The 20,496-nt window shown below is 35.9% G+C and overlaps 1 protein-coding gene across 2 annotated transcripts in view; it reads right to left on the reverse strand.

Moving 5' to 3' along the window:
• Positions 1 to 306: 306 nt before the first annotated feature.
• ADAM10 (ADAM metallopeptidase domain 10) overlaps positions 307 to 20,496 on the reverse strand; it is a 58,235-nt gene continuing 38,045 nt past the window's right edge. For both annotated transcript variants that reach the window (XM_064517440.1, XM_064517439.1), the window contains exons 5-16: positions 17,504 to 17,607; positions 15,986 to 16,135; positions 14,775 to 14,867; positions 13,943 to 14,126; positions 11,170 to 11,333; positions 9,383 to 9,566; positions 8,418 to 8,568; positions 5,816 to 5,999; positions 4,546 to 4,654; positions 3,971 to 4,191; positions 3,072 to 3,198; positions 307 to 2,565 (exon numbers count right to left, since the gene is read on the reverse strand). In XM_064517440.1, coding sequence (XP_064373510.1) covers positions 2,471 to 2,565; positions 3,072 to 3,198; positions 3,971 to 4,191; positions 4,546 to 4,654; positions 5,816 to 5,999; positions 8,418 to 8,568; positions 9,383 to 9,566; positions 11,170 to 11,333; positions 13,943 to 14,126; positions 14,775 to 14,867; positions 15,986 to 16,135; positions 17,504 to 17,607 — 1,766 coding nt within the window. In that variant the 3' untranslated portion in view covers positions 307 to 2,470. The remainder of the gene's footprint in view (positions 2,566 to 3,071; positions 3,199 to 3,970; positions 4,192 to 4,545; positions 4,655 to 5,815; positions 6,000 to 8,417; positions 8,569 to 9,382; positions 9,567 to 11,169; positions 11,334 to 13,942; positions 14,127 to 14,774; positions 14,868 to 15,985; positions 16,136 to 17,503; positions 17,608 to 20,496) is intronic.

Genomic DNA, 20,496 nt, shown 5'->3' on the forward strand with positions numbered 1-20,496 from the left:
ATACCTCAACAGTAACTACTTTCCACTTTGAAGATAAGAACAGAGAAAGCCTTATCCTGAACTGTCATCATACAAGTATTTAAAGGCAATTTTAGGGATTTTTCTTAAAGAGGTTACACAAACAAGTATTCCCTCTTGCATTTAACTGTGCGATGCCACAACTGGGAGATGCATGGTCATAGCATACAGATCATCCACTTGCTGGAGTAACAGTCCCTCTTTAGCAAAAGGCAAAAGTTAGATGGAAGTAGAATCCGTATTCTTTTGTGCTTTCAGGGTTCAGAGAGTAAATGGACCTTCAGCAGATGATTTCATCAAGTCTATTTATTAATGCATTTCAAGTTTCAAAAAACCTTACATCTTTGCACAATACTTTATTTTTTGCAATTTTAGTAAAAATTTCCGAAGTGAACAAAAAAAGATACTGTATAAAACACAGTGGACATGAAACTGACAGTAGTATTCCATTTCGTTTGTCTCGATCTTCCTTTCTGTTTTACCACATCTAGACTTGCAGTGGAGAGTTCAGTGCACATTTCTCTTTTCAGAAAACATTTAACTTAGACTCAAAATAAAATAGGGCAGCATTTGTCTGCCAAAACCCTACCACAGGATAACATTACAGGCAAAAAATTTACATGTTCCAAAGTCTACCACACTCAAGAAGTTACTAAGAACTCTTGCTGAATAAAAGTCACCATTTTAGAAATGCAAACCCACTTCCAATCTTTGCACAGTCTTAAAACAAATGTATTTTAAATGATTTAAAAGCAACTACATATACTTCTAACTAGTTAAGATCATTCAGAATTATTTATATAGTCTATTGGACTGGGGTTTCATGTACAAAATTTGTCTCTAAACCATGTACAAAAAGCTGTATTTTGAAAAAGTCACCACATACTGTACAAGTTTACAAGGAAGAGATCCCATTATATTCTGTAACATTTTTGGCCTTGCTGGCTTGCGTCACATTATGAGAATGATTGTGTAAACCTTATACTCTTAAACAAAGCAAAAACAAAACAAAGGAAGCCTGTCCAACCCTTAGTAAGTTTTCTCCTAAGCAAAGCCAGGAAAATTATAGCCATTTGTGCCTCTAATTAGCTTGGTGCTTTTGGAAAACAAGCAATAAATATATCACAAGCTTAAACATTTTGTAATGCCCCTTTCATCTCCTGCATAGCAGTAAGCACCTTAAGACATCTTTTGTTTTCTCTTTAAAAATGCCAATTATTTACATTCGTAATAAAAACTTTGGAATGGGACATTGTGCTGTTGAACTTCACTACTTTTACAAAAAGTGTCAGGAAAAGTTGGTAGTCCTAACTACAATTTTAATTCTGCCACAGTAGCTGGGCAAATTACTCTACTTTAGTGGTTATCAATTAACAGTATCATGCTGAAAAATTATGCAATTATTTGATAAATTAAAAAATAAAAATACAAAACTACAGCTTCTCTTTCTTACTGCATCCCTCAGAATCAGAAACTCAATTTTATCATACTGTAAGAATATTTGAACATCCCAAATAAACTGGCTGCAATTTTAAAACAAGTTGAATAACAGGCAGAATTTTTTACTAAAGCATGGAAATATTTCATCCAACTATTCATTATTTAACTGAATAATCAGACAAATTAAAAATATTTTTACTGAGCTACAGGAAATCAGCCATTTATATAAAACAATTTTGAAACATTCTGGCATTAGCAAAGTTTGCACAACACCTGTTATACTTCTAAAAGAGCATTCAATCTTGTATGCTATGTCTTAGCAGCTGTTCGATAAAGGATGAAATGAATGCTTGAAAGAACTTTGATCATGATAAGAAAGCTGGATTTGATTCAAAACTGCTGTGTAAAGCATCACAGGATTCTTGACCATTATACACCATCATCCTCTGTTATCCTGAGTATGTCAATTAAACAGTAATTTCTTCATTAATAGCGGAAAAGTTTTATAATACAAAGAAACATCCATATTGCAATTCTTTTGTTTACAATTGCACACAAGTACGAGTGTACGTTAGAAATACATGTCTGCATATAACAATGTATATACATTGGCAAGTAACGTCTCCAATGTTGAGGTGGTATAGCTTCCTAGCCTTGTCTGGCAGTTGAAAAATATATATTTTTTCAATTCTTGAATAAAAGTTTTACTAGAGCCATATTTGCCTGCAAGTGAAGAAAATGCAGCAATGAAGAGCACAGAAGGGGGAAAAGAATCACGATACCCTAGGACTTTGAGCTGCTAAATTCAAAATACGTAAGAAAATCATTTTTCTTCTTTTTGAGCTGGAAGATTCACTCATTAAAGATTAAGCATCTCCACTTGTATTGAGGGCATATCATGCTTTTTTCTTCTATTTTTGAATTAGACCGGGGACAATGACTTATTAGGTTTTCTTTGGAGTGAGTTTTCCCATTGTAGGCACTAGGAAGAACCAAGGCAAAAAAGCTGCAGTCAACGTCTCATATGTCCCATCTGATAACTCTCTCGGGGCCTCTGCCGCTGCGGTGGCTGAGTGGTTTGTGGTGGTCTCCTCCTTTTTAAAGTGCCTGTTTCAAAGAAAAGCACAAGTTATTAAAAAAGCAGAGAAGAAATGATTTCCAGAAAACTAAGTTGCCATGACCATGCGAGTTAGACGCAACTAATTTTCTGAAAGGTTTCAGATCTAGACCTGCAAGGTTTTAAACAGATGATTAACACTGTGTGCAGTATTTACAGAATACTTTTTTTTAAAGTCATTATCTCAATAGCAGTTCTTTAAACAGACTGATTCTCACGAAAAGTAGCACAGAGATAGAAAATGAAGAAAAATCTGAGTTAGAAAACCTCTTCAATGCTTTCTATATTTTTGACATGCATATTTTGTTGGAGGAAAATAAGAGAGGAGTTACATTTTCATGAATTGCTCCACAGAGATGAATTCCATTTGTAGTTTCACAGTCCCAGACTACTGACTGTATGTCTCAGCATGCTAGTGTCCCTGAAGTTTCCCTTTTAAAAAACTTTAGTTGAGGATAAAACATTTCTCTATGAATTAAATTACTGGTATACTTACCTGGAAGTGGTTTATGAGGAGGCAACTTTGGATTACTGCTTGGCGTATGAACACTGCATATCTTTATGAAACCAGCCATTAACATGATCAGGGCAATTCCCATAAGCAATACTGCCCACCAATGAGCCTAAAAACATGAAAAAAAAATTTATCTGCTTTTTTGGGAGTTTTTTTGGGGAGAGAAGGAAAGGGGGAGGGAAGGGGGACACAGGAGATAGGGACCATTAAATGTGGCTTTCCTTTTCTTTTTAAAAGCCACCCAAGAGCTATTCAGAAACATCACTAAAAAACCCCTATCATTTTAAAGAAAAAATTCCCCAAAGGTTTTACAGAGAAAAACAAAAAATACTTAAGACTCATTCTATTAACAGAGAAGTATTTCTCATAAGATACTTCACTATCACAGAGCTATATAAGCCTAAAATAAATCAACAGCTTACACAAAGCTGACTGACTATACAGCTCTAAATATGTTTCTCCATAGCTCTCCTTCCCAATCTATTACTAGGAAAATGTGTATCTTGTGCAGTAAGAATAAAAGAGTGCTAGTGGTCAATATATTCAGTTCCTTAAAAAAAAAAAGTCTGAGCATTCAAATACAAAGAGTTAAAAGGGAAACTCAGTAAATTAAAAATGTGAACATTAACAAAAAAAACAGGTAGCAGTATGAATAGAAGTACTAACATAAAATATTTCTCATAAAGTAGTTTCCATTCCTTCCAGTCTGTCAGACTTAACTTGCTGCACTCAAGGTGCTTATAGACCAACTAGTTAAAGCAAGGATTGATTATATTTTGCATAATGCTGAAGTACTGTGTATATACAGCCACACTTAACCAGCTGTGAGTACTGATTTACAGGAATATTTGATATTAAACTGTTAAGAAATAAGTACGTACCACAATCCATTCTGCAATATTTTCATATAGCTCCGGATTAAATATCGCTTTCTTTAGTCTAGCTAGAGGGCCATCAGCATCTACTAGCCGACATCTCATAAACACATCACAGTAGCCTTTAAAATCATTACAAGGAGATCCAGGTTGCAAAGTAATAGTTTTATGATCAAAGTGTTTCTCCCACTGTTTAGAACCTGTACTTGCACATGTAGTTGGGTCCACTGAAAAGTAAAAAGTGAATACAATCAAGTTAATTGAAAACTTCATTGTAATAAAGCATAGGTGCTTTAGGTGAATACTTTAACAGACCATTGTGTATATGTTCAAAACACTTATGAAAATGTTTTGAGATACTATCAGTCTGTAAAACAACCAAATACATTGTTTATTTCTGACAAAATGCAATGCAATGCCTATCTGAAACCAAGTGTTAACAAAATTTTGCTACAATCTCAAGTTAACAAAAAAAAAAAAAAAAAAAAAAAAAAAAAAAAAACCCACAAATAAAAACCAAGTGGGAAAATTCCCAAGATATCTAATGCTATAGTCACGCTAAGAATTCACACAAATCTTACTTTTTCTCATGCAGCAGACATGACACAATTCTCTATCGTCCTTGCCATCTGAACTAGCACATGTACATTCCTCCAAGCCATACTTCTCACAGATAGAGCCAGCACATTGCTATTTGAGACAAAAGCAGGAGTATGCAAAAATCAACTTCACATTTAAGCATACACTAGGAAAGATTATCAATTTTTAATAGCTGAAAGCATGATTAGCAGGTGTATAAAAATGCTCAGCACTTGAAAAGCTAGCTTGAATTTGCTCTGAAGTTTATAATAAAAATGATCAAATTAATCCACTTTCAGTATTTAGGCTTATTTGAGAGTATGTTAAAGGTGATTATGATATTACACAATAGTTTTTTTTAAACACTATCTTCTTTTAGGGACTACAGGTGGCCCACAAAACATTTCTAGCACTACAATTCACATGGAAAGATGATTACTCAAAACCACAGTTAGGAAAAAAAAAGTATTGTATTCAAAAATATTCTCTCTTAGAAAATAAAAACTAAACGTCAGGAAAGATTCTGTATTTCAATTCCACTGTAAGACAAGCTCTCAAATTCAAATTAAAAAAAAAAAAAAAAAGTACATCTATAAGCTTGTTTCAAAAAAATCAAATAACTGCATAAAGAGAAAATTCCTCTGTCTTTAAGCTAACCCTACATTAGTCCCAAAATTATAAACAATATTTAAAGATTGACCTCTGGAAAACAATGGCAACATAAGTTACTACTCTTTTAAAGGATAACTTTTACTTGTTTCTCCTTCCAAGCAGACATAGATCAATTTGTAAAAGCCTTCCCATCAACTTTTAATAGTGACTGCCATGGCCTCTATAACACAGGAAACTAATGGCAGTACAGGGTAATCCTGTATGCTTGCGCATGCATGTTACATGTCCATGGCAGCAGGAGCTTTATATTTTCATTAAATCAAATTGAATGTGTGTTCTTAGTACATGAAATTTTCTAAGGCAATGAAGAGTCAAGAATAGGTAGAACTATGAAGTAAAACACAGTTGCATTTTCCTAATTTTACAAAAGCTTTACATGGAATTTTCTAACATAGTAAAGCCAGCTGGCCACTTGTTAACTGCTTCTCAAAGTCTGGTGTAGCTTCAGTTATCTAGCTCAAAGCCTAGGAATCAGACCTCCCTGTGAAAAAAAGACTCTATTCTCAGAGCGTACTTTAAGTATTGAAACTGTACTGCTTCATAATGCAGTGCCCTGCACTATGCAGCGGGCAGAGTTGCCCGTGACTGTAAAAAACATACCCCATTCAGGCAAACTTGCGTGTGCCTGTTGCAGTCTGTGAAGTTTGGTTTGGGCTCCGAGGCCGGACAGAGCGCGCTGACACCGTTACACATTCCTTCTCTCGCACAGTCCGAATCATTTCGGCACTTATCGATCCTCAGTTTGAAGCTACACTGTGCAGTACAGCAGGGGCCTTGACTAGGGCTAGAAAGAAACAGAAAATACGGATATAAAGAAAAGTGCAAACAATTTCAGAAGGGCTGTTAATCCTGAAAGCTATTCAAACATTCAACACGTTTCTGATGTGCACTAGGTAACACATGAATTGAAAGACATTTCTTCCCTCCCTTACAGTAACAAAAGGTTGCTGCACTGAATTTCTGTGGAAATACTGCTTACGTTGTTTAAATAAACAAGCGGAAGAGACAGCTCAGAAGCTTTTATATCAGAGAAAACAGTTCCTGTACAGGCAAATTTTGGGGGAGGAAAGACTTTTCAAGGAAGCCACATAGCTTAAACTAAGCAAGTTTCAGCATCATTGGTTCCCCAAAGCACTTAATACTCCTTTTTGCTACAGACATCAAGGAGTCTGAGCTCTGATGTGCTGTATGCTACACATGCTGTATCAAACCAGTGTATCTGCTACAACCGCAGGAAACAATTATTTCTTTTTCTGAAGCTGTATGTGAGCACCCATGCCACTACAAGTAGCAGCAGAGTGTGGATGATAACACACAGGTAACTGCTTGACTAAAAGCCAAGCCACACTGAGTTCTCATCCCAAATTACTCCGTATCTCAACACCGCTCATAGTGGGCTTTTTCTTCTTGTCATTCAGTGGACATCAGAAGATAACACTGACCTTCTGCAATTCAGGATCTCTCTACTTAAAACCACTGCATACTAAGAAAATCATTCTTTTATGTCACAGACAAACAAAAAAGACTAAGGGACATGTAAAACAGTTGGTCAGCTACCATAGCTTTCCTAAAGTACGCTGTATTTTAATGTGTTATTTAAATGATCCATTCTCACACCTAGGTTTTGCTTTGTGTGTCTCTGGAAATTTTGTATCATGTAATTTTCAATCTTAATAGACAAAACTGGGAGAAAAGGAGCTATAAAGCCAAGTGATGCAGCAATTTCTATTGAACACCATATCGGCAGGGCATAAAGCTAGAACTATAGTCAGCTCAACACAAGATTTTAAGAAGAAAGCAAAGAAAAAAGGTGGCAGCAGCACCTGGTGTACTCAGGAACTAGGTCTTCACCACAGGCACAGTATAAAGCAGCATAAAAAAATCTCAAAAATCACTGTTACATGAAGACAACACAAGATCTTTCTTTTGGCAGAAATGACAAGATTTGCAAGGGAAAAAAAAAAACATGCAAAATTACTGCAACCATGACTGCACAGGAAACAAACCTCCTATCATGTCTACACTATCACACAAACATTTTCAAAGTAGATGTTACCCTTATTTCCACCCACAGGTTGACAAAGATTATTTTTTAAGGCAAGAAGCTTAACTAGTTAATTAGAACAAAACTGTATATGTTGCATTAAAAATGGAGATGGTTCAGACTTAAAAAAAATAAATAAATAAATAAATTTTTTCTTCTCTTCACCTCTGGCCAAGAGTCTAATCTGTTATATTTTCTGTCTGTTCCTAGAGCAGAACAAAAGTTCATGCCTCTCACACACAAAAAATCCACTTAAGTTTTTAGATGAGGTAAAATAATTAGATGTCTGTTTTAAGCCAAGTAACTGAAAGATAAAAAGCTGAGTTACTTTAGTGTATTATCTACAGGTGTTTCTAAAAGTTTTATAAATCACTGTGTCTACAGTACTGCCAAGATACAAGGTGACTTAAAAATGTAATTTAGTTTATGAAACAAGTACGGGGGGGGGGGGCGGGGGGATATCAATCAGCTGTATCTTTAAGTCATCTTTGAGGTAGGCAACACCATACAAATGGCACTATGACAGCATCCAATTTCAGAAGCAGCCACGCAGGTCACTTAGAGGAGGAAGGTGACTGCCTTACTTCAGAACACCACCTGTCTGCAGCCACCACTCCCTTGAGAGGTCTCTCTTTATGAGACAATTCAGTACATCCAACCATATAAACTTGTAATTATGTTCACTAACAGCTTTATAAGAAGCTTAAAGCTGTAAACATTCTCCTTTATACTTTGGGCAGTTAATACTTTCTTGTAGCTAATACAAAAAAAACATTCTGACCATGTTTTTCTGAACCACACACTTTTTGTGAAAAGCTCCTGGGCAAAACATTTCAGAAAAAGAAGTCAGAATTTCAACACACATACTCATCTGCACTGAGTATTAAGATATATTAGCATTGTTACCATCAAGTGTCATATTATGGTTTTTCAAAAGCTAGTAAACAATCTCGCCTGGCTACTAACGGAAAGAAAGTTGCAATAAGCAACAAGAACTACAAAGCATAATTGTGCTGATGAACTCACTATGTTAAGTATTTTAAATAAAACACTGAGAACAATGGCAGGTAAAGTGAGATTCCGATTCCAAAATATTAGTTTTATCTACCAACAAACCTGAATAATTAGAAAGCATATTATAACAGACATGTACAATACCTGCATTGTTTGCCGGGTTTTAACTTGCATTTTTTATCTTCTGGTTGGTTTGCATCATAACAGCATTCATCTTTACACTGGTCACTGTATCCACAATCACACTGCTCTCCTTGTTCTACCAGTCCATTGCCACAGATGGGTTGACCAGATTCTGAAAAATGCCAATATATTTTTGTACAAAACAGTACAAATAATAGGCAAATAGAGGTATAAATAAATATTAGCACTGACTTGCAACAGCATCAAGTTAACTGCAACTGACAACGCCTGGTCAAGATGGGCTTAGTACAGGCCAGGATTCAAACAAACAAACATGCACTACTGTTGTTCACTACCCAGTTTAGTGATTCTTACGATTTTGAGCCTCTGAGCATGAAGTTTCTCTTGGTAACTATGGGAGTTCCTTGTGTAATTTTTTGCTAAGCCTTCTCAGAGCAGGATCTGCTAGAGCAGTTTACCCAAGACCTTGTCCATTTGTGTTCTGAATATCTCCAACGATGGAGACTCCACAACCACAGTAAAAAAGTTTCTTTTAAGGTTTTAAATGGAATTTCCTGTATTTCAATTTGTGCCCACTGCCTCTTGTCCTCTCTGTGGGCACTACTGAGACAGGTCTGGCTCAGTTTCCTTTACTCTCTCCCATCAGGTATTCATACAGATGGATAGGATCCCCCCCAGCCCCTTCTCTTCTCCAGGCTAAACAGTCCAGGCTCTCCATCTCTCCCTCATATGTCAGATGCTCTACTCCCTTCATCACCATTGTGTCCCTTTGCTGGACTCCCTCCAGTATGTCTATGTCTTTCTTGTACTGTGGAGCCCAAAACTGGATACTCTAGATCTCAAATTCAACTCTTTACTTACACATAACCTTCTGGTAAACTGACTAGTAGAACAAAAAATTATTTCAAATTAAGCTTAATATGAATAATCTAGCCATTCTGCATTCAGGATAACTAAATACATACCAACAAAACAATTATTTCTTTTTTTCTCAAGAACTTGGCTGATGTTTCGAATACTACAGATAGAGAACTTGTTGTTATTAAGTTTGTCCCCAGATGTAGCTCTTGCATACATGATGTAATTGCCATTTTCTTTTTGTCCCAAATTCTTGGACTCTCCTGGAGTGCATTCCATTCCAGAATCATGCTGCAAAACAAATATTTTAAACTATTTCTATCAAAACAGCTTCTCCAATTTCTTGCTGTCTTTTTCTATATGTGCAAGAGACCTGATAGGGTAGCATTAATACAGGGAGAAGAAAAGCCTCAAACAAACAGAATACTGTTGTATTCTCAAAGGTTTCTTGGAGCTTAATTAAAACATATACAGAAGACAAAGCTTTTACAGACTGTGACAAGGAATAGCTAAGTTTTATTCTAAGGAATAGCTTAAGTTTTATGTGATAGTATTCTTTGAATATTTGAATTCTTGTGGACAGATACTCCACTCTCATTGTGCGTCCCAGAAGCGATACAATCTCCAAAAAGCTTCCATCTGATCAAGAGTGGCTTTATGATCACAAAAGGTTGCAAGTGCTCTATGGAATAAAAACATAATTGAAATAGTAGTTCATACTTTGTTTTTGCTTGTTTGAAGGGAGGGGCAAGGAGAACTTCAGAACAGAGCAGATGGTTCTGGTCCACCAGCAAATAGATCTCTATAGTATCTAGCCTAATGCATGAAATGCATTATAAGGTTGGTGTAGTATCAATTAGCAGACTGACAAAAACATTTTCTGTAATTGTTAAGAATAAGATGAACTCTAATGCTGTTCTGATGCATCCAACTGCCCAAGAATAACCTGTCTCCCCAACAGAAGTAAGTAAATTTTAAAATCAGGCATGTTTAAGGAACTGTACTTATTACTCTGAATCAAATGCAACGTAGAGATAAATGAATCATCTTCAAAACTGATCCAAAAGATGTTTCATTCAGGAGGACTAGTTTTCAGATTTATGTGCCCATATTTTCTTTTAAATTTGGAAGGCTCGTTCACACTCAAAGCAGTTGTATTAAAGACTCTCAAGGCACACAAAGTAGGCATTCATGTGTGAACATCTGTTTTGGAATATTATTTCTGTCATAACTTGATTTCTGTTTACTTCCAAGAGTAGAAATATATACTTAAGTTAAAAAACAAAGCAAAACAAACAACCCACCCCCTCCCCTTTGTTCTCTTGTCTCCAACAAAACAAGAGCCTCATGCTTTAGCTTGTCACAAAGAAATCATATGCCTAAATGACATGTAGACAGACTTTTGCTCTGAAATATTTATCTTAATCCCCTTCACAAAATTTCTTAGATAATCTTGCAAGAATAATGGAACTGTAAAATAGAGCTGGTTTTATCTTCCCTTGTTGAGTTAGATATCTTAATCGGTTTTGCATCTGATTCTTATTCCTCTCTAGTATCCACCACAATGCATTCTTGTGTCTATCACCCTGGTCTTGAATTAAAAAAAAAAAAAACAGGAACTTTTTAGGGAATAATAATACAGTCTCTTTATAAGAGAACAAACTAGTAGAAATGAGCAATTCACAAAATACACTGTACCATCAGTGTTGTAAAATACTCATAAAAAGCCTTGCTGCACCCACCTGGCTTTTGTTTGTACACAATGTGCATGCACATACACACATGCAGTTGTGCATATACTTTCTTTCTTTATCAGAAATAGTAAGAACTACTTTCGCAAATCATGCCTTCCAAAATGTTTGAAATCAAGTAACAGGTCAACAGTAATACTCACAGGCGAACCAAAGTTATGCCCAACCTCGTGAGCAAAAGTGATGTGAGAAACCTTAGGAGGAACATGTGAGCCGTAGTTCTGAACAGTGATGATTCCAGTGTTCAGAGACTTCTTTTTACCATCAGAATAGAGTTTGCTCTTTTCACAGATTCCACCAGAGCTCCCTGCATTTGGACAGAAGTGCAACAGTTCAGGCATTTAAGAAAAGAAGTTTACTGAGTCTCTTGTTCTAAATGACAGTTGAAAAGTAATAGTTTGTATACACAGGAAAAATCCGTGGAAAGAAGATGCATGCATTTTAAATGCAATTATTTTTCGTATTAAGTCCTCACTGGACACTTACAGACTAAGGATGCTTCTTTCTGAGTAATTAATGTTAATCCAACTTTTAAGTAGATTAAATTTATCTGCATTAATGCAGAGCTGTTCACACAGTAAGGTAGCTGTTGTAGAATAGCTATTCAGTAAGACTATTTGGGGTTTTCACAGCTTGGACAAACCCTATCATACCTACGATACAAGATTAGCAGGGTGTAAAGACCAACACTGGTGCACTCGATCTACATCTCTGAGCTTTCTGTAAGTAAAAAAGCCAGTAAAAATACAGAAAATGCTTTCTCATAACAAGAAAATTATAAAACATTCACAGATGTTTGTAAAAAAATGCCTAAGATTAGCTACATATCCTTGTCAGCAAGAGTGACTCATTTTTCACCATATAATTTAAAGCTGAAAATGGTTTTGATGTGTGGGTTAATCAGATACATATTTAAAAGGTCAATGATCAAGTGCATTACATTCACTGTTTGGAAGAGTCTTGAAACTGTGACTTTAATTTCACTGCCGTTTCCCATAGCTGGAGTTTGTACTGAGCCAGTGCGAGTGTTCCTGTTCCTTGTACAGGAAAGAAGTTTCCTTGCTTGTTAAAGTAAAATTTCATTTTAGTGAAATATCTAACATCAACATTTTCTCCCAGAGCAGCTGCACACTGCAGTGGTGATAAAAATCCCTACTTGTGCATCTTACAAGTCAATGACTAAAAGTAGTACAAAATTTCAGCTATTTCCATTAAAACACAAAAGGTCTTTGAATTCTACACCACTCAAAATTTCAATCTTTAAAGAATGACTTAAGTGCATACCCTTTTTAAGATATCTTTAGGTCATACATCCAACAAATATTTGTCATCTCTTCTTTAGGTTATCATTTTAAATGCTATACGAAACCTGAATTTTAACCTATTTAAGTTTGCGCATTAAGGATGAAAAATCTCTCAAAGCAACCAAATTTTTCTCAGTTAAACCTTTTTTGGGGAGTAGCATTTATGGAATTCACACTCCAATTCATCCTGTACTTCCTTGCCAGCCTACACGCTGGACTAGTCACCGCAGACCCAGTGCCTTATTTAATAGGCCACCTCTGTATTAAGTTTCCTAAGGTTCTTCCACAGTCACTAAGATTAGTCGGCACAGGTTCCTCTAATTTACTTCTCTACTGGGTCAACTCATCTATAACCTTCTGAATATTCTACTAATTTTTATTTGGAACCTTTTAATCTCCTAAAAGGAAAGACAGACACAGAGACTCTCATACTATGGCATTCTTCCACTTGCTGCAGTACTCTTTTTGGCCAACACATGCTGCAGAGGAAAGTACAGCAGGAGACAAAGGGAAGTTATAACGATATCCCGACAGCTAGCCCTTGTGGAAGGGCTTCATGTTTCTTCCACGATTACTCTCCTAATTCTATTAGAGCTCTTGACAATGTTCTCATAAAAGCATCCAGGCTCTTTTTTAAAAGAGGAGAACACCGTTCCTTCTGAGCCTGTGATTTTGATTTCCATGGAAGTTTCCACAATTTCAAATTTGTGCTGAGCTACGATTAAAGAATCTAAATCTATATTTACTTAAATTTAAGCATTAGGAAGTTAACATCAGATTAACATTTGAGCAATTTGATTCAAGAGTCTCATTCTCTTCCTGCCCAAACTTCCAGCTCTTCTCTTTCTCAGCTTTCATGCAATTCAGTAGTACGCCTTTGAAAAAAAATGAATCTTTATGTTCCAGTCATTTCTCAGCTTTAATGTAAGCCTTTATTCAGGCTGAAGTTCAAATCTATTTAAAATAACAACCACAACAATAATAATAAAGATGTTTGTCTCATTTCAGTGATCTCAACCCAGCCCCTCCTCCTCAAGCTATTTTCCTAAAAATAAGGACCAGTCGAGGAAGTATGGGAGGAAAGAGCAATACATAAGATTTTAATTCTGTAATAAAAAGTGAGAATAAACTTTGTTAAAGCAGCAGCCCTAAATATTCTGTTTTTTTAAAATACCACATTTATATTTTCACCTGATCCAGCCTGAAAAGAAGGAATTATTGAAGCTCTTTAAAATGAAACGTATTAATTTGTGCATTGAAGAACAAATAGGACACTTAACAGCACCAACTTTTATTCTAGCTGATCAGCACAAGATTTGTCATTCAAGCCATTGATCTGTCAATTTTAAGTTACATTAGGTTGTAAGTTATCACCAGAATTTCCACATCTGTTAAAAGCTTACTTATGCTGATATATATATATATACATATATATACATGCATACCTAACCAGAATTGTGAAAAGTTGGTTATGAATTTTCATGCATTTGCTGTTGTCTTAAATGAAGTAGCTTCTACTTCTCTTCTTTGCACCTACTTACAATATTGCCTTTATTTCATAATGCCAGTTTGGATATAATTTTTCTCATAATGAAGGTTTGGATATAATTACCTGAGGGGGCTCCAACCCAAGCCAGACCAAGGACTCCATCATCAAAATCACGGTCCGTAAACACATAGGCCAAGCAATAATCATCATGATTCTGTTCCGAGTTCAGTTCCAGGAACTTCTCCACGCCAATGTTAGGAAATCGGAAGGGATTGGAAGAGTCCTTCTCATCTACAGTTGTGTTAATCTATAAGTAAATTGAAACAAACTGTAACACCTGGTTCGTTTTCACTGGACTTGCAAATGCCAGCTGAGAGGCTTGCTGTTGTCAATACCTTGTTATGTCAAATAATTAAAAATATAAGTAAAGATTTCTAGGCCCTGACATATTACTATCAGAGTATTTAGAAACACAAGTTCTAAAATGAACATAAAATTGCATGTGTGTGATAAATCCCAATTCCCTTTTTTTTTTTTTTCCATTTCATCAGCACCCAAAAGAGAAAATTTACATTCATCCTCTTATATCACCGCCTCTCTTAGAAGCACCTTTCATCTGGATATCCATTATCTATTTTAGAATTAAAGTTCTTGGGGCAAACAGACTGTATAGCTTTCTGCAGTCAACACTGGGGAAAAGTAGTAGTCCATTCCTGTAAGAGTTAGTCAATGTTGACTGCAGCTTAATAACGCAAGTTGCAGTCTTTTTGCAGTAAACATTAAAACCAAACCAAATAAGCAGAGTAGCAGATCACTTATTGCAGCAACACCTCTGTGTTGCACACTCACTAACAGCAGTAACAGGTAAATGGCCCTGGAAATACAACAGTTCTTTTGAACAAATACTGCTTCCAAGCAAAATAAATGAAATAAAAGTACTTCCAGTACAACTTACTCTGATTCGTTTCACCATAAAGCTGATGTTACGGATCCCTGAGAAGTCTGTTGACTGGTAAATTGTGTCAATTGCTTTAACATGGCTGGAGATCTGTCAGGAAGAAAAATACACCTACAGTTCAAAGACCTAAGCACTACACTGTAGCCACTCCTCAGTAATAGTAACTATAGGTCATGGACTTTTACATATGAGATATGGTGATATATGAACTCCAACACACATTTCTAATGAAATACTGTTAGCAGTAACAGAAATAATTTACTACATAACCTAATATCTGCACTACCTCCACACCAGGTAAAGGCAAAATTTTCTGCAGCCAAGTTAAATTTGTTCATATAGTTCAAGTATCTCAGTTGCTGGTTGCTGGTTTTCAATAGTCATTCAATTCATTGCTGCTGTAAGGTAGTATTGTAGTTAAAATTGTATTCAAAGCACTATTTTTTTTTAAAGCAGTACTTATTATTCTTTCACTTGTGTGAGAAAGCAAATACGAAAAAAGTTATCATTCACCTTTTCCAAGAGCACACAGAAAGCTACCTCAGTGAAGACCAGATTTTGAAGGCAACTTCAGAGCTTTCAAAAATGTTATTCAACTGAATTGCTGATGTACAGTGTGATGAATCAACAGTAAATCTCAGATTTGCAAGTGACAGTGAAACTTCGTACTTCAAAGGAGTACTTTAACGTGCTACTTGGATTTTTAGCAACAAAAGAACAGCAAAAAAGAAGTTTTTCAGTGAAGATTATATTGAAAGAGGAAAGGCATGTGCCCCTGCTTTTTGGACCTGCCACTACACTAGACACTACAGAAACAGATCTCAGTTACTAGTTCACAGAATTTTGATACACAAGGATTAAGTGACACTTCACTGGTTGTCAAACAGAAAAAAAAATCTTTGGGAACAATATTTTTCTCAGTAAGAACTCAAAGGAAAAAAAAAAAAGAAACAGACTGCAAGTCTTACTCAGAAGTAAGAAACAAATCACGGCTGCTATTATTAAAGGAAGTACAAGTGCCCAGAACCTTTGTATACAGTGCCATTTTAGTGAAATAAAAAAGCTGTTTCAGTAATGCTAGCGTCACTGTAGCAAATGAAATGAGTTATTCTAAATGAAATAAAGTATACACAAATGATTACATCAAAATTATCAGAAATATTCTTCCAAAAGAGAGCAGATTGTTTAAACAAAGGGTTTGCAAATACCTGTGCAATTACAGCTTCTCTTGTTCCATAATGCTTATAGAACAGATGATCAGTCTGAATATACAGCTGACAAGTATTTTTTTCAGCCTGAGTGGCACGCTTTTTTCTTAAAAGCTGTGGACCATTGCTGTTAGGCTCTTCAAAAGGCTTCTATATACAAATGGGAAAAATATACTTATTTTGTAGATCTCCACTGTAAGTTAGACTACCTAAAAATAGCATTTTTTTTTCTAAACATACTCCAATAAGGTAAAAGCTCATTTTTTTCTTTGACCTACAATGTTCTATGAATCTTGAACTAATACAACCAGTCTTCATGAATGCCATTTGTTTTAATGACATCTCAGATGAACCCTTTTGTGCATTTCATTTGATATTAAAACAGACAGTCAAAGTGAAACAGATCTTTGGTCCATGTGATTTTTCTTTTTCATAACCCTTTTCAAGGGTGAACAAACATAGTTTGTAGGTTAGGAAACAGTGTCATGGGACTTAAATGCACCCTCCCTAATGGAGGCATTTCACTCTTAATTACCTCAGTCAGCCACCTCAGCAAGCAGAAATACAGAAGCACTTCGGTATGCAACAAATGCTTCACTAAATATGAAGTTAAAATAACAGTTGTTAGTTAGAGCAGTACGTGCTAACACATTTGCCTTATTACATTCACTGCTTGATGGTCCACTCTCTTCAGGAAGTTTTTAAAAGCAAATTTGGGGGAAAGTATGTTGTTAACACCACCGAACTCCTTAATACCATTTACAATCTCTGGAGTTTCAATGTAAATAAACTTAAATTCCTGCTGCTATTTAACAAACCATATTGCATAGTTTTGCTGGCATATATCTGACATCACAAAACAATGCTGAAAGTTGAAACAGTTCAGAATATACCTAAACTAAAAGGAGCTCAAGAATTTACTGATGGAGAATTTTGGGAAAAAAAAAAATCCAATTCTGTGACAAGGACCCTGCCGCAACCTCAAAGGCAAAAAACACAAGATTCTGTAAACAGGAGCAATCAGTAGCATGCTGTAATCCCTCCAATCTTTCAGCATTGGTGCTAAGACCTTTCCAGTCGTACTGCTTCACTTATCACTGAAAACACTCATATGTGACTGTGTTGCATTAACAAAACTTGAAAACCTAGCAATGACTGTTCTTCAAGGACCAAAATACTGCTTAGAGATCAGGGGATCTTGAAACCTCTTCTTTCTCAACTTCAATCAAGTGTATTCTTCATCTCAAGCTCAATTTCCATATCCCATTGAAATTCTAGTTGTTTACAGATTTGAGATCACATAGGATCCATTAGAGCTATGGGCTAGCACATCTATGCAGCAGAAGCAGTAAGAAAAAGAATTTAGAAAAGTTATTCTATTAAGCAAGAAACCTCTAGCAATAACTTAGGTACCTGAGAACACAAAGGGACCAACAGTGAAAGAAACAACATACAAGAATTGAGAGTTATTACACTGTACTTTCTAATGAATACAATCTGTTATAACCTGTGTTGTACCTCTGTTGTTGGTTCTTCTATACCAGTCATCTGGTACTTCTGCATTCTCTCAAACACAGAATGGTCTGCACAGCCTCCTTGTGGTCCATATTTATGTGGATATTCTAAAAAGAGGAAGGCCAGACTGAGGTTTCAAATTCCACACGTTAGGTGCCCATTCTGTATAAGATAAAACTGTATCATTGCAACTTTTTCAGTTTGTGTCCAACATTGCTCATGTGGTATTTTAAGGAAGCATCTCTAATACTCAAGCAGTATGCAGCTGTCTTTTTCCACTAAAGATTTCTACTAAGATGTGTTCTTAGTTTAACTCTCATGACTAAATTGTGATGTTCCCTTCCTGAAATTGTTTTTTATAGCTAGCAAAACAAAATTGGAAGTGAGCAGGGTCTAACAAACTGTAAGGACAAAGGCATTATCTAGGCATCTTCAGAGATTAGCTTGAATTAACAGCACTCTTACGCTACTGAACTCACAATGGTAAATTAGTGCCTGAGCTTATGTACGCCAAAGATGTCACTGACAAAAGAAAACTAGTTCTGTTTTAATTGGTAAACTAAAAAATCTTTCAGGGAATTTTTTCCAAAATGTTTATATTATGCAGCTGTTAACTACTAATACACACAAACTGAAATTGAAATGATCAATTCTTTGTTTCAAACTCAACTCAGCAATCTCATAATTCTGGAATTGTGAACAGCTTTGTTGGCAAGGTAAAAGGCACAATTTATCCAATCTGGAAAGCAAAGAATACAGTTACGGATAATGGATAATTGCGTGTGTATGCATACATTTGTTGAAAGAAGGAAGTTCCTGTCCCTCCCTCCCCCATACGAAAGCATGCTCTACTCAAGTGCTTTAAACCTGGGGATGTTTTCGAGCAGAACTCACAGCAGAACTCCACACCAACATTCAGTAACAATCTTCCAGGAAAGGTGCACTTAAAAACAAACACGGAAAGCTACTTTTCCAAATTAGTACTGTCTTGAAATCTCATGCTTGTTCTCACGTAAGGTTGAACGAACACTGTCAGAGTCAAATAAGAATGTATCGTCCAGCATTCTGTAGGAATAACAACTAAAACTTAAATTTTTACTATGATTGAAAATAGAACAGTAAATCTTTGGCAAAGCCTTTGATGTATTTCACAGAGCCAGTTTGCTTGAAACTATACTGAGGATAAGATGTTTTACTTAGTCCCTATGTGGAGGGAGGAAAAAAAGGTAAATGAGTAACAAAATTTGATGCTCAGGCTGCAACAATTCATGTTTTTCGTAGTAAATACTCACCAGGTGGACACACAGCTAAGCGATATATAACCTTAAATTATGTCCTCCCAGTATATGACTAGACAACCACACAAAAATATCACTCTGATAAACCATGCACAATAGCTTTACTAATGTTTTATTAGTCACTTTGTTAAAAAAGAAATGAAGTTTACATGGAAACTTTAAATAGGCTCTTAAATCCAATCACATTCCTAATCAGCTTTAATCACATGGTGCAATGAAGATCACAAGCAAGTCTGCACTGCAAATCTAGTATCACCTAAGGCAATGGCAATGGCAAAGCACAGCTCTTAGAGGGTTTAAATCATTCATTGCAAGGTTTTGTTTTCAGATGACGAAGAGTGAGGAAGGAGAGTAGGTGTCATCGGAAAAAAATTAGATCAATGATACTATATGGTACAGTTATGGTACTATGCATTTTCAAATATACAGAAAACAATGACATGATAAACTAATGTATGCATCGTATTTTCTCCATGATATGTTTTATTTGTTTTACCCTGGAAATATTAAACACAGAACAGATTTAAAACTTGTAGGCAAAGTAAAACGAGGAGGAAAAAAAAAGCCATTTTCTGCCATCTCTTCAGTATAGCTGTTTAAAAGTTTTTAACAACAACAACAAATCCTGTAGCATAATTTGGGTACACAGAGTTAAATATACTAGAAACCCAAACTGGCCCATTGAGGATATCTTACAACTGGCTGCTTACCTACGGTAATTCTTTCAATACTTGCTAGTGTTGAATTGCTAGTGCAGATCTCATTGCACACGTAAGTGTGTTTCAGAAATACATGGTCAGATTTGTTTATTTTCAATGTTAGTACCTACTGGAGGTTTGTAGGCATCCTGTGCTTTCAGAAGCTTCCTCCAGAGATGAGGAGTAGCGAAGGGCAGAGGTCTCACCCCTTCAGTTTCCCTGCAGTTTGGAACCCGTTATAAGCTGGTGCCCCAGTAACAGTTACGCTTAACAGGGTGTAAATTTTACATAAAACACGCAAACTCTATCAAATTTTATTTTTACTAAGTACGAAGATCCAGAATCAGGGAGGAAAGGAGGAGGTGGAGCAGGCTAACAGGGCTGCAGATGATGTGGCATTGCACTTGCTGGTCACATTACATGGACCTGAACCAGGGGGGCTCATTCTGCACCATCTCCAGCCTCGTCCTGTGGGCTGAAAGCCCATTAGCAACTGGAGCACAGCTGATGCACTCTTGGAGCACATTCTTGTTCCGTTTCATCTGGAAGTTGCCTTTTATTATCTTTGATCATCATATCCGTTTCTTGAAGTCATACTGTGCGATACTGCTAAACCTTTTCCCACTTGCTTTGGATTTTCCCCCCTATATCATTAAGCTTTAAACTTAATATTTCAATTGTTAAAAGTAGGGGGGAAATTACATAGCAAGCAGGAATCAAAAAAATCGTATCCTTGGCACATAGTCAAAGGCCTCTGAATCAACCATTCGATATGAGTTTATGATCCAAAATACCCAAAGACTGAATTCAAGGAACACTCTGGTAAGCTTAGATCAAGAAATAAAAGCAGTTTTCTGATCTACGTTCCTCCCAATCACACATACTTACAAACATTTAAACAGCCCATGTAGTGCTGAAAACTTGTTACTGACAAATAAGACTAATTTAAACATAAATATCTGGCAGCATTTTTTCAAACTGGACCCCTGTCCAGATACAA

The sequence above is a fragment of the Dromaius novaehollandiae genome, chromosome 10, assembly GCF_036370855.1.
Source record: "Dromaius novaehollandiae isolate bDroNov1 chromosome 10, bDroNov1.hap1, whole genome shotgun sequence".
Lineage (NCBI taxonomy): Eukaryota > Metazoa > Chordata > Aves > Casuariiformes > Dromaiidae > Dromaius > Dromaius novaehollandiae.